This window comes from Protopterus annectens, chromosome 8.part1 (assembly GCF_019279795.1).
Source record: "Protopterus annectens isolate FY-2018-M chromosome 8.part1, PAN1.0, whole genome shotgun sequence".
In the NCBI taxonomy this organism is placed as follows: domain Eukaryota; kingdom Metazoa; phylum Chordata; order Ceratodontiformes; family Protopteridae; genus Protopterus; species Protopterus annectens.
In genome coordinates, this window is record NC_056742.1 from 483,882,676 (window position 1) to 483,910,042 (window position 27,367).

Below are 27,367 nucleotides of genomic sequence, written 5' to 3' on the forward strand. Positions count from 1 at the left end.
ACAGATATTACAGGGTTCCTGACTCCCACAAATGTCTTTTCAAAAATCCTGCTGCTGACCCTGAAACTATTTCTCAGGGTCCCAAGGGTGTTAAGGCTTCTACAGCCAAAAATCCTACCCCTTCAGATAGGGACTCCAGGCTGCTGGATAGATGGGGAAAGAAGGTTTATACGTCTGCAACCTTGGCGATCAGGGCTTTAAACTGCCAGTTTCATATGCTTTAATATCAACAGCATGTTATGGGATTACTGAAACAGAAAATTATGTTGATTTCTGATTGTGTGGAAAATAGTTACAAGATTTATTGCATTCATCAGAACAGGTTGGAAAGCATACTTTGCAATGTGGTTTTGATTCCTTAGAGACCTCTTGCAGGGCCGTCGTAACTGGATCTGTGATAAGAAGGCATTCTTGGCTCAAGGAGTGCAAAGTCTGCTTGATCATGTTAAAGCTAAATTGTTGGATGCTCCTTTACAGCAGGACAGTCTGTTTGGTAATGAGGCAGAAGAGGTTTTAAAAAAGATGGAAGACCAAGCTAAATCTATGCAAACTGTAAAATTTTCTTGCAAGTGCAGCCACCCAGGTTCAGTATACACTGGCCTACTAAGAATTGGTCCTTTCCTGTGTCCAACAGAGCTGCTCAGGGCAAACCCAGATGCTCCAAAGGCTCCAGGTTTTAATCACAAGGATCTTACAGATCAAAACAACGGGGTACCCCCACCTCCAAGTCAGGAGGTAACAAAGCACGACCCTACAGTAAACAGTCTTACTGACTTTCCTCTGCCATCTCCAAGCACTTATCTTTTGGCAGCCCCTTTGGGGGGAAACCTAGCACTTTATGCTCAAAATTGGCATTTAATTACCCAGGACAAGTGGGTGTTAAATGTACTATCCCAGGGTACAGATTTCATTTCCACACGTTGCCAATTCCAAACTGATGGCCAGACCTGCCACCAAATCAGTGAGCAGAGGCCCAGAAACAAGTCATGTCCCTCATTGGTATGGGGGCTATTCAGCCAGTTCCAGAAAAGGAAAAAGGACAAGGATTTTATCAAGACTTTTCCTGGTACCCAGAAAAGACAAATCATGGCGTCCAATTCTGGACTTATCCATTCTAAATACATTCCTGGACATTCCAAAATTCAAAATGCTGACTTTGCAACAGCAACTTCCTATGCTAGGCAAGAATGCCTGGTTGGTAACTCTAGACTTAAAAAGAGGCATACCTGCATTTCCCAATAAGGGAATCTTGCAGATATTACCTCCGTTTCAAAGCAGGCTATTTGCATTACCAATTCTCTGCACTGCCCTTTGGCTTATCTACTGCGCCCAGGGTCTTTACAAAGTGCCTGGCACCATTAATTGCATTTTGCAGACAAAGAAACATTCAAATGTATCCATATCTGGACGATTGTCTCATTCAGGCAGACGACAAGGACACTTTCTTCTTCAGCATCTGGCGTTTGTAAAATGGCTTCTAGCATGCCTAGGGTACACCATAAACGAAATGAAATCACAACTCATACCCTCACAAATAATTACATTCCTGGGTGCAAGCTTGAATACAACTGCCCAGATGGCTTACTTCACGCCAGACAAACAAATTCAATTGACAACATACTTTAAACAAGTGGCAACAAAAACCCAGCTATCTGCAAGACAAATTCTGCAGGCTTTGGGGTTCATGGCATCCTGCATTCTACTAATTCCATATGCGAGACTGCATATGAAGAAACTTCAGTGGTACCTAAAAAGTTTATGGAGTCAACATTGTCACAGCTTGGAAACAGTGATTCCTCTCATTCCCTGCCTGCAACAGGAGTTCCTTTGGTGGGCAGAGGCATGTCACCAAAACAAGGGACTCTCATTCATTCTACCCCCTGTCACCCAAACCCTAACTACAGACACATCAGACTATGCTTGGGGGGGGGGCATCTGGCAGGGAGATGCATTCAGGGCAAATGGAGCCCAAACCAAAGGCATCTACATATCAACCAGAAAGAAATGCTAGCTGTACAGAATGCGCTGACAGCCTTCAAGGACTTCCTTCATCCAGGACAACTACTGATAAAGACGGACAACACCACCGTTATGTGGTACATAAACAAGCAGGGAGGCACCCACTCCTACCCATTTGCAGACTCGCCATGGCCTTGTGGCACACAGCCTTGACTTACCAACTACATCTTCAAGCTCAATTCCTGCCAGGAAAGCAAAATACTCTGGCAGACGACCTAAGCAGAAATCTTATGGACCCGCACGAATGGAAAGTGGATCCACAAATCTTCAGCATGTTAACACGAAAATGGGGGAGCCCAGACATAGATCTGTTTGCCTCTCCCCAAAACTATCAGTTGGACAAATTCTGCACAAGAACTCATCACATAAAAGCATGAAAAGTGGACCCTCTATCCTTCAGCTGGAAAAACCTGTCAGTCTATGCCTTTCCCCCTCTGCCTCTACTCTCCAAGGTCTTACTAAAAGTCAGACAGGAAAAACCAAAAATGATTGATTGCTCCGGACTGGCCTTGCCAACACTGGTACCCGCTTCTAAGGAATATGTCACACCTTCCTCCGTGGTACTTGCCTCAAACACCTCATCTATTGTCTTAGCAGAACTGTCAAATTCTGCACACTCTGCTCCAAGCTGTGAATCTTGCTGCATGGCTAATCAACTAATTTCACCAATCACATCTCTCAGTAAACCTGTGATGGATGTCATTTTGGAGGCCAGAAGGCCTAGTACTAGAAAATCTTATTCTCATAAGTGGAAGGGATTCTGTACTTGGAACCAAGCACAAGGAATAGACACAGCAAAGCCCCAATGTTCCTCAAATTTTGCAATACTTAAATGTGATGCTTCACAAGGGCCTATCTTTTTCTTCAATAAAAATCCATGCTTCTGTCATCTCGGCTCATTACAACACAGAGCCTCCTCTCTTTTCTCATCCCCTAATAAAGCAGTACCTCAGAGGGGCCAAAAATTTAAGGTCTCCCAGGAGAGCGCCAACTCCTGCATGGGACCTCAGTTTTGTGCTGGAAAAAGTCACCCTACCTCCTTTTGAACCAGCAGCTACTGCGGATATAAAATTACTTGCTTGGAAGACAGCCTTTCTTTTGGCAGTCACTTCAGCTAGAACGGTTTCAGAACTACAGGCTCTCATGGCAGTGGAGCCTTTCATTATCTTTTACCCGGACAGGGTGGCCCTCAGGACCAATCCTTCTTCTATGCCTAAGGTGGTGTCCATTGTGGCTCTTAACCAGACCATTCACCTGCCACCTTTTTTCCCAAATCCGCAGAACAAGGGGGAGCGGACACTGCATTCATTGGATGTACACAGACAAATAAGATTCTACTTAAACAGGACAAAAATCTCTAAGAAAGTCTGAGCAACTACTGGTGGCGTTCGCTGCAGCAACAGAGGGGAAGGCTATATCAAAGCAGGCTATTTCTAAATGGATAAGCCATTGTATTCATTTCTGCTACTTGCACCATGGTAAACCTGTGCCCAAGGGGATCAGATCCCATTCCATCAGGGCTGCTTCTACTTCAGCAGCTTTTCTCAGAGGGGTTCCTACCAGAGACATTCTAAAACTGCTTCTTGGAGCTCAGTTCATACGTTCACAAAGCATTATCATTTACTTCTCTTTTCTAAATCCAGGGCAGGCTTTGCCACTGCAGTCCTGCAGGGCCTTATAGCTGCTCCTAATGCTGTTTAATTCCATCCTCCCATCCATAGCTTTGGGATTCTGCCCAAATGTAATGACTGCAACAATGAAACACGAAGAACATAGTACAGTTGTGTACACTTACCATAAATGTAGATGTTCGAGTGTATTCACTGTTGCATTTCGGGTTACCCACCCACCAGCCCCCTTTCTTTTCTATTATCATACCTCTTCTTTCCTTCACTATGCTCAAAAGCCTTTGTGGTGTGTTTGCTTTTAGGTGAAGGTAAATGTTATGTGTTCTAAAGTGCATGTATATATATTTATATGTATATATTTTTGCTCCCCATTTGGGGGGCACCTGACATCTGGGGCAAGAAAAACTGATTAAAATGGCGTCGGCTGCATGTTTTATACCCCTGACAACCTGACATCATGGAAGAGGAGACCACAACCGACGCAGGACCCAAGACTTTGTTATTCAGGCCGACTGAGGGCAACCTGCCAGCAGTTTACCCCAAATGTAATGACTGCAACAGTGATTAAACTCGAGCATCTACATTTATGGTAAGTGTACACAACTGTACTTTCTGGATTCATTACCTCCTTTTCTTTTGATACGACCAAACTGACCAGCTCCTAGGGCTGTCTTTGTGCACTTTGACCTCCAGACCAGCATAGGAGTTAAAATTTTTTTTGTGATACATTCCAGTTTGTGAGAATGAAGGTCTTTGTCCTTTATTGTCTTATTGGACAAACTCGATCTGAGGGTAATGTAAGGATCTGCAGGGTTGATGGGGGAGAAGCCCAAGCTTTGGATCCAAAGTCTTAAGTGGCCAAAGTCGGGTCAGAGGTTGGATTAAAAATCCATCTTTTGTGCTTACATCCTTCTTCAGTGCATCTAACATAAGTACATAACTTTTTTTTTTCTGTACATAATACAGGCCACCATAAGCTGTGAGATGCAGTGTTTTTATTAATATACAGTTGTGAGCTATGTAGATACATAAGGAGGCTAAACTTCTGTTTTTGTAAATATGAATCTGTGCAGGTAAAAGAAGAAAATGATTGAGCTCTGCTTTTTCTTACAGGAGAATCCAAGTGAAGAGGATGCTGCAATTGTTGATAAAATACTGTCCTGTAGAGTAATAAAGAAGGAAGTAAGTGATTTTTATTTTTGCCCTGTGTCACAAAACATAACTGTTAGTTTAATTCTGTTATTGTAAAAATGTGAATTACTCTAATTTGTGATCCATGCAGCATGACAGTAAGTACCCTGTATACCTTGAGACTGATATTGCTTTTGTACATGGATATTGTGATTCTGCTGACTTTCATACTGTGCATTTTCACCAAGTTCTCTGGTGTCTGATAGTTTCACTGCTTATAGTTTTGTTTCTGCAGTTCATATGGTTCAACCAATGAAACAGCAGTTTTGTCTATTACTTACATTTTTGGACACAGTTTAATAAGCAGCCGTATTGAAAGCAGGTTGTATTACTTCCACCTTACTTCATGTTTTCTTTTCCATTTTGCTTACCATTTTGCAAACGAGCTTAATAAAGTGGTGTTCTGTGACAGGTTCTGTGACAACTCGGGCATTGACTGTGTGACCCAGGTGATGTAGCATTTTATTAGCTGCTTTAGCACTGTAAGAGTAGGTTGGGAGGGGGGAGAAAGAGAGAATAATGATGAGCCACAATAGCTCAAATTATAGGTGCACATTGACATGACTAGTTTATACCTAGTTTTGACCCTTTCATTGAGGGCTTGTGGCGTCAGACCCTGTGTGTGTTTGTTTCCCATGTCTTCATCAAACTACTCTTACAGTAAAGGAGCTAATTTGCTTTACATCCAAAGGAAGCCTATTCCATAAAAGAGAGATTCTCAAAGATGTATATCTGTTTTGTCAACAGGTCCTATTTATGTTTCAGTGGAAGTTAGGATGTTCTTCGTGTTTCACTGTTGTCATCACATTTGGGTTATCCCCTGCCAGGGTAGCCCTTGGCCGGCCCGAATACCAGAGGCTTAGTATTTCTGCATCGGTTGCTGTTGCTTCAGGACTGACGTCCGGTCATCAGTAGTATAAAGTAAGGCAGCCGATGCCATTACATCTTGCCGAGGAGCCCAAAGCATAAGCAGTTCGCACATATGCTGGTTGGCCGCTACCTGAGTTTCGTCTTCCAAATTGAAGCTGAAGTTTTCTAAAGCTAAGTACCCAGTTGAAGATCCTTTTTTCTTGCTCTAACCGATGTCAGAAAAAATTAACAATTGTCTTGCATGTGGAAAACAAATACCACACAGACTTTCTTTCTTACTGCATCACTTGCTTAGGCCCAGATCACGACGTCTCTCGCTGTTGCTTTTGTGCTTTAACACCAGGAATATAAGTTGTCAGGCCCTTGCTGTAGCTAGATATTTTTGCTTATAGTCCTTGAATTCTGATATGGCTTCTGTAAGCCATCTGGCAGCAGATCTTCCAAAAGAACATAAGGATAAAGACAGACAGACCGCACAGGTCCAAACCTACCGACGACGCTTCCATTAAGCCAGTCGTCAGCTCTCTGGTCCTCAGTGAGGCACTTTTGCAGACCCTGAAGCCCGCTTCTGTGGATTTGCAGGCCGCTACCGAGACCCTTTCGGAGTCTGGTATGCCGCAAAACTCTTCATCGACTAAGGATTCTGCAGTTGTCTCTACCTTGGATAGGTCCGGAGCTGCTGAGCAGGCACCGGCATCCGAGGAAGTATTTCACATTAACGATTCTAGACACAAACTGGCAACTTTTTTCTTTCATGTCTACTGTTCTTTCGAAAACTACTGAGTTTCTAAGGCCCAGAGTATGAAACACACCCAAGAAACCGACGACCCATTCTCAGGCACCTGCTTCCTTGCCTCAGTCTCAAATGCTTAAAATGACGGAAGACCATATCATGCTGATCAGGGGAAGCCAATCTACCTTTTCCAAAAGAAAGAGATCTGTCCCCAGTAGTTTTATCTGAACAGGAGTTTGATGACTCTGATGCATCTGAATATGAAGACATGCAAACCCCTCTCTGCTTATGAGAATTCTGATGCAGAGGAATCCATTCCTTTAGCCTCTCCACCCGAGGACTTTTCCTTTGGGGAAACCCTTCATACCTTAAGGGAGCATTTCCACTGGGAATGTCAGGACTACCCTCAGTCTAAAAACAGACTCAGAGAATTTTTAGATCTTCCACAGCACTGACCCCTGGCCATTTCCCCAGTCCTGGATGTTGTCGACTATGTTTTCATGGAATCCTGTTTGACTCCTGACACCCTCCTTCCTGCTCCCAGAAAACCTGACAGGTATTAGAGTCCCTAACTCGCTCAAATTTATTTTCCAAAATCCTACTGCTAACCCTGAGGTAATTTCTTAAGGGCCTAAAGGAATTAAAACTACCTCTGCTAAGAATCCCACCCCCTCAGATAGGGATTCCCGAGCACTAGACAAATGGGTTAAAAAAGGTATACACCTCTGTACTCTTGCTATCCGAGCACTAAGTTGTCAGTTCCGTATGCTAAAATTTCAGCAACATACCATGGAACTCCTCAAACAAAAAGGATCTTCCTTTCCTGCTTGTGCAGAATGTAAAGAGTTACAAGAGTTAATGCATTCTGCAAGTCAAGTAATTAAGCACACCTTACAGTGTGGTTTTTATGCCCTAGAAGCTTATTGCAGGGCAGCAATCATCGGTCCTGTCTTTAGAAGGCATGCTTGGCTTAAGGAACAGTCCTTGCCAGATCATGTCAAATCTAAATTATTGGATGCACCCTTGCACAAAGACAACTTATTTGGCACCAAGGCAGAGGAGGTCTTAAAAAAGATGGAAGAAAAAGCTAAATCTATGCAGACAGTTAAGGATTTCCTACAGGACCAGACACCCAGGTTCAGTAGGCATTGCCCCTCCAAGCACTGGTCCTTTCCTGCCCCCACCAGGTCAGTTCAGCCCAGACCCCGGGGAAGCAGAACACCGCAGACAGCAGCCACAGGGAATTCAGAGATCAAAGCAGTGGAGTTCCTCCACTTCAAAACCACGGAGCCACTCCCTCGTGGTAAGAACTCACAATGACTCTCCTCCCTGTCCCTCTGCCCACCTGCACTTTACCCCTAGGAGGAAAACTCTCCTTCCACGCAAGCACCTGGGCCACCATTACCAACAACCGCTGGGTCCTCAACATAGTGTCTCAGGGATACAAATTTTCTTTCCACGCTCTTCCAACCCCAAAAGGTTTCCCAGATTTACCTCCAAACCAGTGGGCAGAGGCGAAAAAGCAAGTCCTTTCCTTGCTCTCTATCAGGGCAATAGAGCACGTTCCTGCAGAACAGATAGGCCAAGTTTCTATTCCACACTTTTTCTGGTACCCAGAAAAGAGGGCACCTGGCGCCCCATCCTCGCTCTATCCATTCTAAACATCTTCCTGGTGATAACCAAAATTCAAAATGCTCACCCTCCAGCAACTGATACCCATGCTCTCCAAGAATGCTTGGCTAACCACCCTAGACCTAAAAGAGGCCTACCTCTACATTTCTATCAGGGAGTCATGCAGTAATTATCTACGTTTCAGGACAGAATCTCTGCACTGTCAGTTCTCTGCACTTCCCTTTGGCTTATCTACTGTTCCCAGAGTTTTCACAAAATGTCTGGATATTCCTTTGTCTGCAAAAGGCAATGGCACTATCATCTGCCACTCAACTCTAAATCCAGTGCAGACTTTGCCACTGCAGTTCTGCAGGGCCTCAATGCCGCTCCTAATGCTGTTTAACACCAGCCTCCCATCCATAGCTTTGGGACTCTTCCCAAATGTAATGACTGCAACAGTGAAACACGAAGAACATAGTACAGTTGTGTACACTTACCATAAATGTAGATTTTCGAGTTTATTCACTGTTGCAGTCCAGGTTACCCACCCGCCATCCCCCTTTTCTTCTCATGAAACCCATCTTTCCTTCTCTGATTTATACAACCTATGTGGTGTATTTGCTTGTAGATGAAGGTAAAGTTTATAAGTTTATATTGGTGCATGTATTTATATGTATATAAATTTTGGCTACCCTTTTAGAGGGGGCACCTGACGTCTGGGGCAAGAAAAACTAAAGAAAACATAGTGCAGATGTTCTTCGTGTTTCACTCTTGCAGTCATCACTCTTGTGTTATCTACCTGCAGGTAACCCTCAGTCGGCCCGAATACCAGAGTCTTGGGATTTCTGCGTCAGATGCTGTCACCTTTTCCATGACGTCAGGTCGTCAGGGGTATAAAACATGCAGCCGACTCCATTGCATCAGCTTTTCTTGTCCCTTGGGAGCCTGAAGCGGGAGTAGTTTGCAATTGCCAGTTGGCCGCTTCCTGAAATTTTCGTTTTTCGCATTTCAAATGTGAAGTCTTCTAAAGCCAAGTACCCCGTTGAGTATCCTTTTTTCTTGCTCTAACCGATGTCAGAAAAAGTTAACAATTGTCTGTGGAAAGCAAATACCTCACAGAGATTTTCATTCTTACTGCATCACCTGTTTAGGCCCAGACCACAACATTCCTCGCTGTCGGTTTTGTGCCTTGTTCAACGCCCAAATTATTCATCGTCGGGCTATCTTTGTCACTAAATTCTTTCTCGCTCATTCTCCATATTCCGAAAGGACTTCGTTAAGCCATCCAACTGCCAATGTTCCGAAGAAACGTAAGGATAAGGACAAAGATAGACCGCAAAGGTCCACAACTGCCGACAACGCTTCTTTTAAGCTAGTCACCTGTCCGCCGGTACTCGGTGAGGTGCTTTCGCAGCTCCTGATACCTGCTTCTGCAGATTTGCAGGCCTGTACTTATACCATTCGGAGTCCGGTATGTCATGAGATGCTTCTTCGACTATGGAACCCGCGGATGTCTCTACCTTGGATTGGTCCGGAGCCACTTTGCAGATACCGGCTTCTGAGGGTGTATTCAGACCTTCCAATGTTTGTATTAAACCAGCTACTTCGTTTTTGACTAAAACTATTGAAATTCTCAGGCCCAGGGTTTGCACTACACCTAGGAAACCAACGAACAAAGTGCATTCTCAAGCTCCATGCCTCAGAAACAAATGCTTAGAATGGCTGAGGACCTTATTACTTTAATTAGGGGAAGCCACCCTTTCTCCCCCCAAAAGACAAAATTGATTTTCCTTCTTGATTCTACAGACCATGAGTCTGATGACTCTGACCCCTCTGATTACTAGGACATACCCTTATTCACCTATGAGGATTCAGATGCAGAGAATTCCATTCCCTCTTCCTCCCCCTCCAGAGGTCTTTTCTTTTGATGAAATCTTGCATACCCTAAGAGAGCATTTCCGCTGGGAGTGCCAGGCTTACCCTCAGTCCAACAAGAGACACTCATGGAATTTTTAGACTTTCCTCAGCTCAGGCCTGTAACTGTACCCTTTATCCTGGATATTGTAGATGATGTATTCATGGAATCAAGTCTTACCCCTGATACTTTACCTGCAGCTCCTAGAAAGCCTGACAGGTACTATAGAGTACCTGACTCTCACAAATTTCTCTTTAAAAATCCTACTGCAGATCCAGAGACCCTTTCCCAGGGACCTAAAGGTATTAAGGCTACTACAGCCAAAAACCCTACCCCTTTGGACAGGAATTCTAGGGCTTTAGACAGATGGGGTAAGAAGGTGTATTCCTCTGCAACTCTTGCCATCAGGGCTTTAAAGTGCCAGTTTCACATGTTGAAGTACCAGCAGCATATTATGGAACTAATTAAACAAAAAATGTTATTGGTTCCTGACTGTGCAGAAAATAAAGATTTACAAGAGTTAATGCATTCTGCAAACCAAGTTGGTAAACATACTTTGCAGTGTGGTTTCGATGCCTTAGAAGCATTTTGCAGGGCTGCTGTCACTGGGTCTGTTCTGAGAAGGCATGCTTGGCTGAACGAACAAATCTTGCCAGACCATGTCAAAGCAAAATTACTAGATGTTCCATTAAACCAAGAATGTTTGTTTGGCACAAAAGCAGAAGAAGATCTTAAAAAGATGGAGGAAAAAGCTAAATCCATGCAAACTGTTAAAGATTTCTTACAGGTACAGCCACCTAGATTCAGTAGGCATTGGCCTTCAAAAAACTGGTCCTTTCCAGTCCTTCCCAGGTCTTCTCAGTCCAAACCCAGGGGCAGCAGATCACAAATACTACAGTCTCAGGGTATGCACAGACCTAAACAATGGAGTGCTCCCACCTCAAAAACAGGGAGTGGTAAGCCACCCCCTTATGGAAAAAGTTCACAGTGACTTGTCATTCATCCTTCCCAGCCATACCCAAGTACTTGCACCCCAGGAGTAAAACTCTCCCTGCATGCAACAAACTAGGAATACATTACCCAGGACCGATGAGTCAAACATTGTATCTCATGGATACATATTCCACTTCCACTCACTGCCAACCCCAAGCAGATTGCCAGACCTTCCTCCAAACCAGTGGGCAGAGGCCCAAAAACAAGTACTTTCTCTTCTCAGTATCAGGGCTATTCAATCTGTTCCAACAGAGCAAAGGGGACAGGGTTTTCTACTCCAGACTGTTTCTGATGCCCAGAAAAGAGAACTTTTGGCACCCTGTCCTGGATATGTCAATTCTCAACACCTTCCTGATGGTACTAAAGTTCAAAATGCTTACACTACAACAACTGCTTCCTATGCTAGCCAAGGACTCCTGGCTGGTCACCCTAGACTTAAAAGAAGCTTATCAGCACATCCCCATAAGGGAATCTTGCAGGAAATATCTACATTTCAGGAAAGGCTCCATGCACTATCAGTTCTCTGCACTTCCCTTTGGCTTATCTACTGCGCCCAGGGTATTCACAAAGTGCCTGGCTCCAGCCATTGCATACTGCAGGCGGAGAAACATTCAAGTTTACCCATACCTGGACGATTGCCTTATTCAGGTGGACAGTCAGGAACTGCTACTTCAGCACCTGACATTTGTAGAGAGACTCCTAACGTCTCTGGGGTATACCATCAACAAAAAGAAATCACATCTGGTACCCAGCCAAAAAAATGTATTCCTGGTAGCAAGCTTGAACACAACTTCCCAGATGGCATTCCTCACTCCAGAAAAGCAGGTTTATTTGGCAAATTACTTCAAACTACTGGCCACCCAAGCCCAGCTATCTGCAAGAAAAATACTGCAAGCCCTAGGGTCCATGGCCTCATGCATTCTCCTAATTCCATATGCAAGACTGCACATGAGGAAACTTCAGCGGTACTTAAAAAGTCTCTGGTGTCAACATTCTCAGGACCTGGAAACAGTGAATCTGAAGTAGGGACTTCATTTGTCAGCAACCTGTGGGTCTTGGATCCGATATCGGATCCGAGCCGGCAACTTGTTTCATAGCTAATGGTTCCGAGCTCCTAGCTCCTCCCCTCACCCATAATCCCCTGCCAACACTCCATGACCTCAGATCTAGTTTGCCGCGCTTGTGGATGGCTGGATTTTTGAGCTCTTAGCAAGTATTGTCAGTTAAGTGTATTTTTCTTCCACTTTCTCCTATCGTTAACTTTAAAAAGTGTGTAAGAGTCAGGTTCCCTGTATTTTATATTTTTTTATATAATTTTTTCCCTCCCTTCCCTGGTCGTTAGTGAGTGTGTGTGTGTTTGTGTTTTGGGGCCTGTGTGTTTGTGTAGTACTTGTTTTTTTTCTCAAGTATGGCTGAGGCCCCAAAAGCCATTTTTTCAAAATGTACCGAATGTGGCCATAACCTCTCCCCGGCTGATGGCCACACTCGGTGCGTTCGGTGCCTTGGGGTTGAACACCTCTCCTCAGTCTGTACCATTTGTGCAGCGTTCAACCCCAGGGCACTGAAAGAGCGGAGGTCGAAGCTGGTCCTGGCGGGACTTTTGCCCCCGGACTCTGCTCCGGCCCCCGCTCCTCCCGTGGCACTACCACAGGCTGTTGTCACTGCCACTCCTGTCCCCCCTTCCTCCTGCCGGGACTCAAACTCCCGCTAAAGCGCCAGAGGACAGGGAGGCTAGGAGGGAGAAACGGAGGGAGAAGCACCACAAGCGGCGGGCCGAGGCCTCCGCTTCGGCCCCGCCAGCTAAGCGGGCTTCTCCCTCCATAGCTTCTAGGTCTCCTCCTCCTCGGCTCCGATCTCCTTGTTTCTCCCCAGGACCCGAGGAGGAGGAGGCCTGATCTCCATCGAGGCGGCATTCCAGGCCTGCCTCGGTGGCCTCATCGAGATCAACTTACAGTATGTCAGATACAGACATGGACCGGATGATGCGAAGGTTCATCCAGGCCCAGCTGCAGATGGGAGTGCTGTTGCCTCCCCCCCTCCTTTGGGGGGGGAGCTCGACACCCATTTTTGCTCCAATTGCTCCTTCTCCGACCCGCTACCTGGGTTCGGAGCGTTCGGAGCCGGGCAGCGTCGGCGCCGACAGTACTTGGTACTTCGGATCCGACCCTGCCCTCGAGTCTGTCGGATCCAACCTCTCGGAGCCGTGGGCTGAGCTTCGGATCCAAGGGATTCAGTGTGCCTTCGGCTCCTTCCAGGTCGGAGCACACTGGTCCTTCGGCTCCAATCCCTTCATCGGATCTGAGTGGGAGTCAGCTCTCGGAGCCCAGGGAGAGCGGTTCTCCCTCGGCCTTCGATGTAGTGGAGAGGGCTCTGTCGAGAGCATCCAGACCCCAGGCCCTTGTCTCGGCTCCACCCTGCACTCCCTCTCTGTTGGGCCAGGCTTCCATCACCCGGCCACAGGGACAGCCTGCTTCGATGTCCCAGGTTGTTCCATTGGAACAGGATGTTGCTGGCGAGACCTCCTCGGACAGCCCCCCCGAGGAAGTGCCTCGCAAGCACAAGTGCAAGAGGAGGCACGTGGACTCCCCTGAGTCCTTAACTGAGGACACGGACTTGGATGAAGGGGAAGTCTCCTCAAGATCACCCCCTGAGGATGTCTCCTTTGGAAACATCATGGAAATGCTTAGGATCAGAGGTGGGTGGTCTGCCCCCAAGGCTTCCTCCGATGAGTCCGTGTTTCTGGAGGCATTCGAAGCAGGCCCGTCTACCTCTTGGGTGTCCCCTCCGGCCAACCCCCTGGTGGACCTTATTACCACCAGGGCGTGGAAGGACCCGGACACTGTGGAGCCAGTCCCAAAACGCCCGGACAGGATACTGAGCCCCCCGCAAGCCGGTCACACTGGAGCAAGGGTCTCCCCGTAGATGCCATGTTGACGGCGGCAGCCATGAAGAGGGAACTAGCTCAGGAGAGCCCCTCAGTCCATCCACCGAGCAAGGAGTCCCGCTCGGTGGATCGCTTAGGGAAGCGAGTTTTTAGTTCAGCGACCTTTTCGGTAAGGTCTCTGAACTATATGGCACACGTCATCAGGATGCAGCGGGATCTTATCAAAGAATACGCTGCCTCCCCCCCCTGAGTCCATGTCGGTGGAGGACAAACAGTTGTACTCCACCCGAATGGCCACTCTGAGATCTATTTCAAATACCTCTATGCGGCTATTGTCCCACGCCACCGAGGGAGCCGCTAGAGCTAGCGGAGCGGGCCTAGTCATGAGACGTCAGGCCTGGCTCCGGCATTGTGACTTTGCGGAGCCTTTAAAGCGCCGCCTTGCGAGCGCCTTCGATGGTTCTGCCCTGTTTGGCAAAACGGTTCGCGAGACACTAGTCCAGAGCGAGAAGGATGGGAAGATGTCTGCCGTCGGAGTCCACTTCTCTGCTCCCCAGCGGTCCTTTTCGAAGAACCAAAAGGGTCCGAAGAAGATGTGGTTCCGGAAATCGCAACACTCCCAACCCGCTCCGTACAACCAGTCCTTCCGTGGCAGAGGAGGACAGGGAGGATGCCGCCCCAGGGGCAGAGGGGCTCCGAGGAACTTTGGGTCCAGAGAACCTTTCTCTGACCAGCCCACGCAGCAGCCCTGAAGGGTTGCTCGGCTGCTCCACTCTGGAGGCAGTCGGGGGGGGGGCGCTTCTCTGAGCACCTAGCGGCATGGGAATCCATCACGACAGACTGCTGGGTGCTTCGAATTATATCCAGAGGGTACAAAATACTTCATATCCCCAAATTCAAGAACCTTCCCGATGTACCACCCGATCAGAGGGAGGCTGCAGCCGTAGAAATTTAGCAGCTGCTAGAAAAAAGAGCCATCCAGCCCATCCCCCAAGACCAGCTCGGATTAGGGTTTTACTCCAGGTTCTTTTTGGTGCCAAAAAAGATGGGGGACTCGAGACCAATTCTGGACCTGTCCCGTTTGAACCTGTCGGTAACCAAGGAAAAATTCCGAATGGTCACTCTTCAATCTATTCTCCCCCTTCTAAGGGAGAATGATTGGATGTGCTCTGTAGACCTCAAGGATGCGTACTACCACATTCTAATGGACAGACGATCCAGGAGGTTTCTCCGCTTCCGGCTGGGAGCCAGTCACTACCAGTTCAGGGTCCTTCTCTTTGGCCTCACCACAGCCCCCAGGGTGTTTACCAAGGTGTTAGCGGTGAAAGCGGCCCACCTGAGACTCCAGGGAATGCAGGTCTTCCCGTACCTGGACGACTGGCTCCTGACCGCCCCAACAAGGCATCTACTTTGCTCAGCCAGAGATTTCTTTTTCCACCTAGCCCTCCCAATTAGGCATCACCATCAATGCCGACAAATCTTTTCTGGCCCCGACACAAGTCGTAGAATTTATAGGAGCCAGAATAGACACCAGAGATTTACGAGCCTTCCTGACGTCGGAACGACTACGGAATTTGCAACTTCATGTACGGGCCATCCTCCATTCAGAAGCACCACCGGTGGAATTGGTCCTGAGGGCGCTGGGCTCCATGGCGGCAGCGAATAACTCTCCTTCCATGCGCCCGTCTGAACATGAGGGTACTGCAGTGGACCCTTCTAGTACAATGGTCCTTTCTGTCCTTTCCTCTCCATCACCCCATCGCTATCAGCAAGGCTTGCAGGAGGGCCCTATTATGGTGGCTTCATGCTCCGGATCTCCATACGGGCCGACCCTTCTGCACCTCTCCCCCTCTTGCCACAGTGACCACGGACGCCTCCCACCTCGGGTGGGGGTGGGGGCATTATTCAGGCAGGACCGTCCAAGGCACGTGGAACGATAGAGACCTCCCTGCATATCAACGTTCTGGAGGTGAGAGTGGTGCTGTACGCGTTGCAAGCACTTCAGAATCTCCTCCCCGTAGGAACTATTGCAATTCAGTCGGACAACATGTCTGTTGTCTGGTACTTCAACAAACAGGGGGGAACCAGGTCTTACCCTCTATGCCGCGAAGCCATGAGAGTGTGGGAATGAGCGATTTCCACCAACCGCTTTCTGATTGCAACGCACATTCCGGGGCTGGCCAACATCCTAGCGGACAAACTCAGCCGCACCCTACTTACCCCTTACGAGTGGTCTCTCAACCCACTAGTAGCGAAGCAGATATTCGCAATATGGGGGCAACCCTGCTGCGATCTTTTTGCCTCTCCCTCAAACACCAAATGCGACAATTTCTTCGCTCTGATTCCCCCTCCAGGGGAAACTCCAAGAGACGCTCTGGTGCATGCTTGGCCGCCTGGTCTACTTTATGCCTATCCTCCCCTACCCCTGATGCTACAGCTCTTACAGAAAGCCTCGCGGTTGGGGAGCAGTATGATCCTCATTGCCCCATTCTGGCCTCGGCAAATTTAGTTCCCTTACCTGTGGTCTCACCTAGTGAATCCCCCCTGGATTCTGGATCCCAGTCTGGATCTAATCTCCCATCCGTCGGGCTTGCCGACCCCAAATCTGGACAGTCTGAAGCTGACAGCTTGGTTGCTCCAGTTCCACTCCTAGTTAGGGCTCCCGGTATCTCTTCACCAGTCAAAGCCATCCTCGTGGCAGCGTATAAACCTTCCACCAGGAAAGTGTACCGCAGTAAATGGAAACGTTTCTCCGTCTGGGCAGAGCATCATAATCTAGATCCCTTTACGGCCCCTCTTCCATCCATTCTAGTCTTCCTAACCGGACTTTTTCAGGAAGGCGCTAGTTGCTCAACTGTCAAAGTACAATTGGCTGCCTTCTCCCATTACCATGTGGGACATGACACAGGGCCCTTGATGTCGGCCAAATTGTGTAAAACCTTTCTCAAGGGCACCTTTTTGCTCAGACCCCCTATAAAAGAAGCTGTACCCCCTTGGGATCTTTCACTAGTTCTTCAAGCCCTGACTGCTCCACCATTTGAACCTGCCGCTTCAGTGGATCTCAAATACTTGTCCTGGAAAACAGCATTCCTTGTAGCCATTACTTCAGCGAAACGAGTTTAGGAGCTTCAAGCCCTTTCTGTGAAACCTCCTTACTTGATTTTTCATCCGGACAGAGTGTACCTCAGGACCAATCCCTCCTTCCTTCCCAAAATAGCATCAGAAACCAATATAAATCAATCCATAAATCTACCGGTGTTCTTTCCTAAATATCAGAATAAAGGAGAGTACAAGCTGCATTCATTAGATGTTCATAGGTAGCTGCATTTTTATACTCATAGAACTGCTGGTCACAGGCAATCCGACCAGCTGTTCATTTCCTTTGTCAAATTTAATTTGGGGAAAGCAGTATCAAAAATCTCCTTGTCACGCTGGATTTCCCAATGTATTCTTTTAGCGTACCAAGCTTCTGGGAGACCCGCACCTGAAGGAGTTCGCGCACATTCCACTCGTTCCATCTCTGCTTCTGCTGCCTTCAAATCTAGAGTTCCGTTGGATGATATTTGTTCGGCAGCCACTTGGGCCTCATCTCATACCTTTGTTAACCACTACAAACTGGACGTAATTTCTAGAGGGAGAGCATCCTTTGGCTCTGCGGTGCTCCGCAATATCCTTCCATGATGGCCACCCAAGATTCAGGTAGCTGGGGACTCTGTCCCACAGGATGCTGACAAATGAAGTTCCTACTTCAGATTAAGAAGTTATGTACTCACCATAACGTTCCATCTGAGTAGGTGGCTTCATTTGTCTGCAACCCCCCCCCCCTCCCCCTGGCCTTCAAAATGGATCTATGTGAGTTGTTTTATCGGAATACCCTTTTTGGGTATCTATAGAGGGGCAAACTTGATCTGAGGTCATGGAGGGTTGGCAGGGGATTATGGGTGAGGGGAGGAGCTAGAAGCTCGGATCCATTAGCTATGAAACAAGTTGCCGGCTCGGATCCGATATCGGATCCAAGACCCACAGGTTGCAGACAAATGAAGCCACCTACTCAGATGGAACATTATGGTGAGTACATAACAACTTATTCCTATCATTCCTTGCCTAAAGACAGAGTTCCTTTCGTGGGCAGAGGCCTGCAACCACAACAAGGGACTCCCTTTCACTCACCCCTGCTGCCCAAACCCTGACAACAGACGCATCAGACTATGCATGGTGGGCTCACATAGCAGGCAAATGCATTCAAGACAAATGGAGCCCAGGACAAATGCACCTACATATCAATCAAAAAGAAATGCTAGCTGTACAGAATTCACTGACATCCTTCAAATACCTTATACTTCCAGGACAACTCTTGATAAAGACAGACAACACCACAGTCATGTGGTACATAAACAAGGAGGGGGGAACTCATTCTTACCCACTCTGCAGGTTAGACATGGCTCTGTGGAACACATCCTTGAGCAACCAAGTGCACCTGCAAGCTCAGTTCCTGCCAGGCAAACAAAACTCACTGGCAGATGACTTGAGCAGAAATCTAATGAACCCACACTAGTGGAAACTGAAACCCAACTCATTCAAGCTTCTAATCCACAGGTGGGGGGGGGGGACACCAGAGGTGGACATCTTTGCTTCCCCCCAAAACTATCACTTGAGCAAATTTTGCACCAGAACTCCCCACAGCCAAGCTTGGAATGTGGATGCCCTATCCTTTACATGGGAAAACCACTCAATCTATGCCTTTCCCCCTCTGCCCCTCCTCTCGAAAGTACTACTCAAGATCAAACAGGACAAGCCAGGGACAGTCCTTATTGCACTAGACTGGCCACACCAGCACTGGTACCCACATTTATGCTGACAACAGTGCCACCCTGGGACCTGCATCAAACCTCCCCCTCTCTGCTGTCCCAGCAGGAGGGCCAGATTTTACATCCTCAGCTGCAAACCCTGAACCTAGCAGCCTGGCTTATTCCCTGAATACATCACCAGCAGCCCTCAGCAAACAGGTGCTGGGATGTCATCCTTGAGGCCAGGAGGCCTAGTACTAGGAAATCCTATTCAGAAAAGTGGAAAAAAATACTGTTCTTGGAGCCAGTCTCAGGGAAAGGGCACAGCTGTGCCCACCTTGCCTCATGTCCTAGATTATGTAACAGAGCTGCTCCACAAAGGGCTGTCCTTCGCATCAATGAAGATTCATGCCTCTGCCATCTCAGCTCATTACAACACTGAGCCACCCCTCTTCTCCCACCCTCTGGTCAAACAGTTCCTGAGAGGAGCTAACAATTTAAGACCCCCGAGGAGAACTCCCACTCTTGTACGAGATTACTTCACCTTCCCCCTTTTGAGCCTGCAGCTGCAGCAGAGTTAAAATTCCTTTGTTGGAAAACAGTCTTACTTTTAGCCATCACTTCAGTGACAAGAGTGTCTGAGTTACAGGCTCTTATGGCTGTGGAACTCTTCATTATCTTCCATGCGGACAGGGTTTCCCTCAGGACTAACCCGTCATTTATGCTCAAAGTGGTATCCAGTGTGGCTTTAAACCAATCCATCCATTTACAAACCTTTTTTCCTAATCCTCAGAATAAAGGGGAAAGGATCCTGCACTCCTTGGACATGCACAGACAGCTTACGTTCTACCTTGACAGGACTAAACCTTTCAGAAAATCTGACCAGCTGCTAGTCAGCTTTGCTACAGGGACAGAGGGCAAGGCCATTTCAAACAGACCATCCCCAAATGGATAACACACTGCATCCATTTCTGCTACAAGCACCATGGAAATTCTACCCCTCATGGGGATCAGAACCCATTCCACTAGAGCTACCTCAACCTCTACAGCATTTCTCACGGGAGCCCCTACCAGGGACATCCTGGAAGCTGCAACCTTGAGTTCAGTACACACCTTCACCAAGCATTACCACTTGCCTATCTTTTCTAAATCCAGAGCCGGATTTGCTACAGCAGGCTTACAAGGCCTGCTAGCCAGCCCTAATACTTCTTGACTGCCTCCATCCATCCTCAGCTTTGGGAATCAACCCAAGTGTGATGACTGCAACAGTGAAACACAAAGAACATAGTACAGTTTTGTAAACTTACCGTAAATGTAGATGTTCGAGTGTATTCACTGTTGCAATCCTGATAACCCTCCCTCTAGCCCTCTGACCTTTCAATACTTACTACCTAGCCTCTTTTTTGGCCATATCTTATGGCAGTGGTATTTACTTTTTAATGGAGGTGTTCCACACCATGTAATTGCTTCCTATTTTGGGGGCTCCTGACATCTGGGGCAAGAAAAACTGATGTAATAGCGTGGGCTGCATGTTTTATACCCCTGACGACCTGACATCATTGAAGAGGCGACAGCATCCAACGCAGAAATCCCAAGACTCTGGTATTCGGGCCGACTGAGGGTTACCTACAGGCAGATAACCCAAGTGTGATGACTGCAACAGTGAATACACTCGAACATCTACATTTATGGTACCATAAATGTAGATGTTCGAGTGTATTCACTGTTGCAGTCATCACACTTGGTTTATCTGCCTGCAGGTAGCCTTCAGTCGGCCTGATTATCAAAGTCTTGGGTCCTGCGTTGGTTGCTGTCTCATCTTCCATGACGTCAGGTAGACAGGGATATAAAGCATGCAGCTGACGCCATTACATCAGTCTGTCTTGCCGTGTGGTGCCCGAAGCAGAAGCAGCTCGAAGTGCCAGTCGGCCGACTCCTGAAATTTTCATTTTAGAACCAAAGTCTTCAATTAAAGCTACGTACCCTGTTGGGGAAATTTCTTGCTCTAAACCGATGTCAGTAAAAGTCAGTAATTGTATTTCTTGTGGAAAACAAATACCTCATAAAGATTTTCATTCATACTGTATTCCTTGCCTAGGCCCTGACCACGGCATACCTCGCTGTCAGTTTTATGCCTTATTTAAACAAAGAACTATTCGTCGTTGGTATATTTACGCTTCTAAATATTTTGGTACTCTGTTCAATTACCCTGATATGGCTTCGTTAAGCCACCCGACCGCCGACATCCGAAAAAACGCAAAGATAAAGACAGAGACAGGCCCCTAGGTGTAAAGCTGCCGATGATGCTTCTCCTAAGCTAGTCGCCAGTTCTCCGGTACTCAGTGAGGCGCTTTCGTAGCCCCTGATACCCGCTACTTCAGATTTGCTGGCCTCTACTGAGACCCATTCGGAGTCCGGTATGCCGCGAGATGCTTCAACTGTGGAACCTGCGGATGTCTCTACCTTGGATGGGTCCAGAGACGCTGCGCAGGCACCGGCTTCTGAGGGTGTATTCAGGCCTACTGACTTGCATGTTAAACCAACGCCATCTTCTTCTTCAAGGCCCAAAACTCGATCCATGCCTAGAACACCAACGCCCAGACCGCATGGTCCGGCCTCTATGCCTAAAAAAATCAGATAAGAATGGCTGAAGACCTTATTACTTTAATCAGGGGAAGCCAACCTTCCCCCTCTAAAACGCCTAGGACTGAATTTGCTTATAATTCTTCTGATCAAGATTCTGAAATTTCTGTTTCCTGTGATGACCAGGAATTACCCTTATCTACCTATGAGGACCCTGATGCAGAGGACTCAATTCCCACTTCCCCTCCAGAGGATTTCTCTTTTGGTGAAACCTTGCATGCTCTTAGGGAACATTTTCGCTGGGAAAGCCAGGATTACTCTGATTCTAAAAAGAGGCTTGGGGATTTCTTACTCCTGCCCCAACACAGGCCTTTACCTATCCCCCCTGTACTGGATATTGTCGATGATGCCTTTTTGGAATCTAGCTTGGCCTTTGACTCCTTACCACCTGCTCCCAGAAAACCAGATAGATATTATAGGGTTCCTGACTTTCAGAAGTTCCTCTTTAAAAATCCTACTGTGGATCCTGAGACCATTTCACAGGGACCCAAGGGCATTAAGGCTACTACTGGCAAAAATCCTACCCCGTCTGATAGAGACTCCAGGGCGCTGGATAGATGGGGGTAAGAAGGTATACACTTCTGCAACCTTGGCCATTAGGGCCTTAAACTGCCAGTTTCATATGTTAAAGTACCAGCAGCATATTATTGGATTGCTTAAACAGAAAATGGTGTTGATTCCTGACTGTGCTGAAAATAAGGATTTAATGCATTCTGCTGAACAAGTTGCAAAACATACTTTGCAGTGCGGTTTTGATTCACTAGAGGCATCTTGCAGGGCTGCTGTCACTGGGTTTGTACTTAGAAGGCATGCTTGGCTTAAGGAGCAATCTTTGCCAGGTCATGTTAAAGCTAAATTGCTGGATGCTCCCTTAAACCAAGACCGCTCTGTTTGGCAACAAAGCAGAAGTAGTACTTAAAAAGATGGAGGAAAAAGCTAAATCTATGCAAAATGTTAAAGATTTACTGCAAGTACAGCCTCCAAGATTTAGTAGGCATTGGCCCTCCAAGAATTGGTTCTTTCCTACCTCTTCCAGGCCTTCTCAGTCCAAACCCAGAGCCAGCAGAACACCCAGGCTTCAGTCCCAAGGTGCACACAGGACTAAGCAGTGGGGGGCTCCCACTTCCAAAGCAGGGAGTAGTAAGACCCCCCCCCCCTAGTTAAACTGTCTCAATGACTTAACTTTAGAACTTCCAAGCTCTTCTCAACTGACTGCTCCTTTAGGGGAAAAGATTGCTCTGCAGGCAAAAAAGCTGGGAACTCATTACCCAGGACAACTAGGTTTTAAATATAGTTTCCCAAGGATACAGATTCCACTTCCACACTTTACCAACCCCAAACGGTTGGCCAGATCTACCCCCAAATCATTGGGCAACGGCTCAAAAGCAAGTTCTCTCTCTCTCTCTCTCAAGTATAAGAGCTATTCAGACTGTCCCAGAAGTGGAAAGGGGACAAGGTTTCTACTCGAGACTTTTCCCTATGCCCAGAAAAAACAACTCATGGTGTCCTATCCTGGATCTCTCTATCCTAAACACTTTTTTGGTCATCCCAAAATTCAAGATGCTAGCTCTTCACCAGTTGCTTCCTATGCTAGGCAAGGATGCCTGGTTGGCAACACTGGATTTGAAGGAAGTCTACCTGCTCATCCCAATCAGGGAATCTTGCAGAAGATACCTATGCTTCAAAGCAGGCGTCATGCACTATCAGATGTTCATCGTGCATACAGCTGCAGTCATAACAGATGGGTTCTCCTGCCGTCAGGCGGGTCCTCGGTCGGCCGAATTCCAAAGTCTAGGTCTGGCGTCGGTTGTCGCTTCTTCCCTGACGTCAGTGCGACAGGGGTATTAAAGAACCAGCCAACGCCATTTTCTTCAGTCTTTCTTGCCGCGCGGTGCCCGAAGCAGAAGCAGTTCGTAAGTGCCGGTCGGCCAGCTCCTGAAATTACGAAAATTTTGCAACGGAAGACTTCTTGAAAGCTAAGTACCCCGTTGGGGAAACTTTTCTTGCCTCAGACCGATGTCAGACAAAGTTAATAATTGTATTTCATGTGGGAAGCAAATACCGCATAAGGATTTTCATTCCCTCTGCATTCCTTGCTTAGACCCAGACCACGACGTCTCGGTCTATCGTTTTTGTGCTACCTTCAACAAACGCGCCATTAAGCGTCGGGCGGAGTTCGCCCAGCACTATTTTGGCAAAAAATTTAACTACATTATGTCGTCGGATACTCCGACTCCAGTTTTGTCTAAAAAACGCAAAGATAAGGACCGACACACGAGGTCCGCGGCCTCTACCGACACCACGCCAAAGCCGACTACAGGTGCTCCGGTTCTCAGCGAGGCGCCTATGCAGCCCCTGTCTACCGATGACACTTCATTGGCGGTGTCTACTGTGCCCGAGGTCGCAGGCTCCTCGGCCCACACCCCGACTACAGATACCGAAGCCACTCTAGGTGGTGAAACTCAAAATGTAGACAGGTCTGCCTCCTCTCAAGGTGTCTTCAGACCTTCCTCTTCTTTTTCCATCAAGGCTTTCACTAAGTCTAAAGCAGCCATGCATTCCAAGAGACAAGCTACACAGGGCCCTTCTCCAGGCCCCATGCCTAAAAAACAGATGCTTAAATTGGCTGAGGATTTAATTACTCTTATCAGGGGTTCTCAACCCCCCCCCCCCGGACAAAAGGCCCAGAGTGGAGGAAGATTCCCCCTCCTCTGACCAGGCCTCCATTATTTCAGAGCACTCTGATGAACAGGAACATTCTTACTCCCCTTTTGAAGATTCTGATGCAGAGGAGTCTATTCCCTCTGTCTCCCCCCCAGAGGATTACTCATTTGGGGAAACCTTGCATACCTTGAGGGAACACTTCCACTGGGAAGGTCAAGAGTACTCAGACTCCAAGGAAAGGCTTAGGGATTTTCTCTAGCTACCTCAGCACAGGCCTCTGACGATACCTCCTGTCTTAGACATACTAGATGATGTGTATTCGGAGGCCTGCCTTAACCCAGACTCTTTACCTCCAGCCCCAGTCAAGCCTGACAGGTACTACCGGGTTCCTGACTCGCACCAATTTTTATACAAAAGCCATGCGGCTGACCCAGAAACTATCTCACAGGGCCCCAAGGGAATTAAAGCCTCCACTGCTAAAAATCCATTACCTTCCGAGAGAGATTACAGATCTTTAGAAAGGTGGGGAAAAAAGGTATACACCTCGGCCACCTTAACCATGAGGGCATTAAACTGCCAGTTCCATATGTTAAAGTACCAACAGTTTCTGTTATCACAGTTGAGAAGCAAAATGTCACAACCTGAACAACCAGACATGAAGGAGTTGCAGGATTTGATGCATAGTGCAGAACAAGTGGGTAAACATACCTTACAATGTGGTTTTGATGCTCTAGAGGCCTCATGTAGAGCTGCTGTAACAGGATCAGTCATACGTTGACATGCCTGGCTCAAGGAGCAAACCTTACCAGATCATGTCAAAGCTAAATTACTAAGATGCCCCTCTACAAAAGGATGTATTATTTGGTGTTAAAGCTGATGAGGTATTAAAGAAAATGGAGGAAAAGGCTAAATCAATGCAAACAGTGAAAGATTTTCTACAGGTGCAACCTCCACGTTTCAGTAGAAATTGGCCTTCCAAAAATTGGTCCTTTCCAGCCACGGACAGACCCCAAAGAGGTAGATACAGGCGCTCGAGGGGCAAAGGGCAATCTCAAGGATCGTTTAGAGGCAGACAATGGCAAGCTCCTCCACAAAGAGGTGGTGAGGATAGTTCGCAGCCATTCAGAAAGCAAACCTAATGACTTTCCCCTTTGCATGCCAAGCAAGGCTCAAATGGCAGCACCCTTAGGTGGAAAACTGGCATTATTTTCGCAAAAATTGGCATATTGTCACAAAAGACAAATGGATCCTGGACATTATAAACAGAGGCTACAGATTCCATTTTCACACCCTTCCAAAAATGAGGGGCATGCCAAACCTGCCACACAATCAAAGGGCTGAGGCACAAAGACAAATTTCAGATCTCATGGACATGAAAGCTATTCAAGAGGTACCTACTCAAGAACAAGGTCAAGGTTTTTATTCCAGACTATTCCTGGTACCAAGGAAGGGAAAAGATTGGAGACCTATTTTGGACCTATCCATCCTAAACACATTTTTACTCGTGCCAAAATTCAAGATGCAACATTACAGCAGCTTCTTCCCATGCTGGGCAAGGAGTCTTGGCTGGTAACATTGGACCTCAAGGAGGCATACCTGCATGTCCCAATCAGACAAAATTGCAGAAGATACCTCAGATTTCTTGCAGGTTCAACCCATTACCAATTCTCTGCATTGCCCTTTGGCTTATCTACTGCACCCAGAGTGTTTATGAAATGCCTGGCATCAGTAATTGCCTTCTGCAGACTACAAGGAATACAAATCTACCCATATCTGGACGACTGCCTGATCCAAGCGGATAGCAAGCACATACTTCTGAAACATCTGGCTTTTGTAATAATGTTGTTGAATTCTCTGGGATACACAGTCAACAAAGAGAAATCAAGGCTAATACCCTCTCAGAAAATAATTTTCCTGGGTGCCAACTTGGACACAAACACCCAGATGGCCTACCTCACGCCAGAGAAACAGGGGCAACTAACTCAATACTTCAGAAAACTAGCAAATTTCACCAGGTTGACTGCAAGGAAAATCCTGCAGGCTCTGGGATTCATGGCATCTTGCATCTTACTAATCCCATGTGCAAAGCTGCATATGAGGAGACTTCAGTGGTACCTGAAAAACCTATGGTCTCAACACAGCCACAGTTTGGAAACCATAATACCACTAATTCCATGTCTTCAAAAGGAATTTCTGTGGTGGGCTCAAGCATGCCAGACAAACACAGGTCTCCCATTCTGCAAGCCTCAAGCAAATCAAGTCATCACAACAGACGCCTCGGACTACGCCTGGGGGGCGCACATGACAGATCGGTGCATTCAGGGCAAATGGTCCCAAAAAGAAAAGCACCTTCACATCAATCAAAAGGAAATGCTAGCAGTAATAAATGCTATTATAGCTTTCAAAGACCTTCTGCATCCAGGTCAACTATTGATAAGGACAGACAACACCACAGTAATGTGGTACATAAAGAAACAGGGAGGAACCCATTCATACCCCCTATGCAGGCTGGCCATGTCACTTTGGAACATGGCTCTGGAATTACAAATTGAACTTCAAGCACAGTACTTGCCAGGCAAGGAAAACACGCGGACAGACAACCTAAGCAGAAATATGACAGATCCACACGAATGGAAGTTGCATCCTCAAGTTTTTACAGAGATAATTCAAGCATGGGGAAGGCCAGACATAGATCTCTTTGCCTCCCACAAAAATCACCAATTGACAAAATTCTGCTCAAGGACTTTTCATCCACAGGCCTGGAGAGTGGACGCTCTCTCTTTCAGTTGGACAACAATGACAGTTTATGCCTTTCCACCTCTTCCTCTGCTGCCCAAAGTTCTATTAAAAACCAGAGCAGACAGACCAAAGATGATTCTCATTGCTCCAGACTGGCCAAGACAGCACTGGTACCCACTCCTGAGGAGCCTGACGCATTCCCCACCATGGACCCTACCTCTAATGCCTCTTCTTCTGACTCAGTACAGCTTCAAAACTCTTCACAGTCAGCTGAAAACACTCAATCTGGCCGCATGGAAGATTCTTTAACTTCACAACAGACCCTACTCTCCAAGGAGGTGCAGGATGTCATTTTGGAGGCCAGAAGGCTGTCTACTAGAAAAGCTTACTCCGCAAAATGGAAACGGTTTTGTGCCTGGAATGAGAAAAAGGGCCAGAATCCTGGAAAACTGAATTTACCTCAAATATTACAGTATCTAGCTGAGCTGCTAAGCAGTGGGCTTTCATTCTCCTCCATCAAAATCCATGCCTCAGCCATTTCTGCAGAATACAACACTGATCCACCTTTATTCTCTCACCCCCTCTTAAGACAGTTCCTCAGAGGGGCTAACAATATAAAACCCCCAAGGAAACAACCAATACCTGCTTGGGACCTCAATTTCATTCTAGAAAAGCTGACCTTGTCTCCTT

The 27,367-nt window shown here is 47.1% G+C and overlaps 1 protein-coding gene across 1 annotated transcript in view; it reads left to right on the plus strand.

The window, feature by feature from the left end:
- CHD9 (chromodomain helicase DNA binding protein 9) overlaps positions 1-27,367 on the plus strand; it is a 2,842,495-nt gene that overhangs the window by 997,688 nt on the left and 1,817,440 nt on the right. The window contains exon 6 of the mRNA XM_044082017.1: positions 4,761-4,829. Coding sequence (XP_043937952.1) covers positions 4,761-4,829 — 69 coding nt within the window. The remainder of the gene's footprint in view (positions 1-4,760; positions 4,830-27,367) is intronic.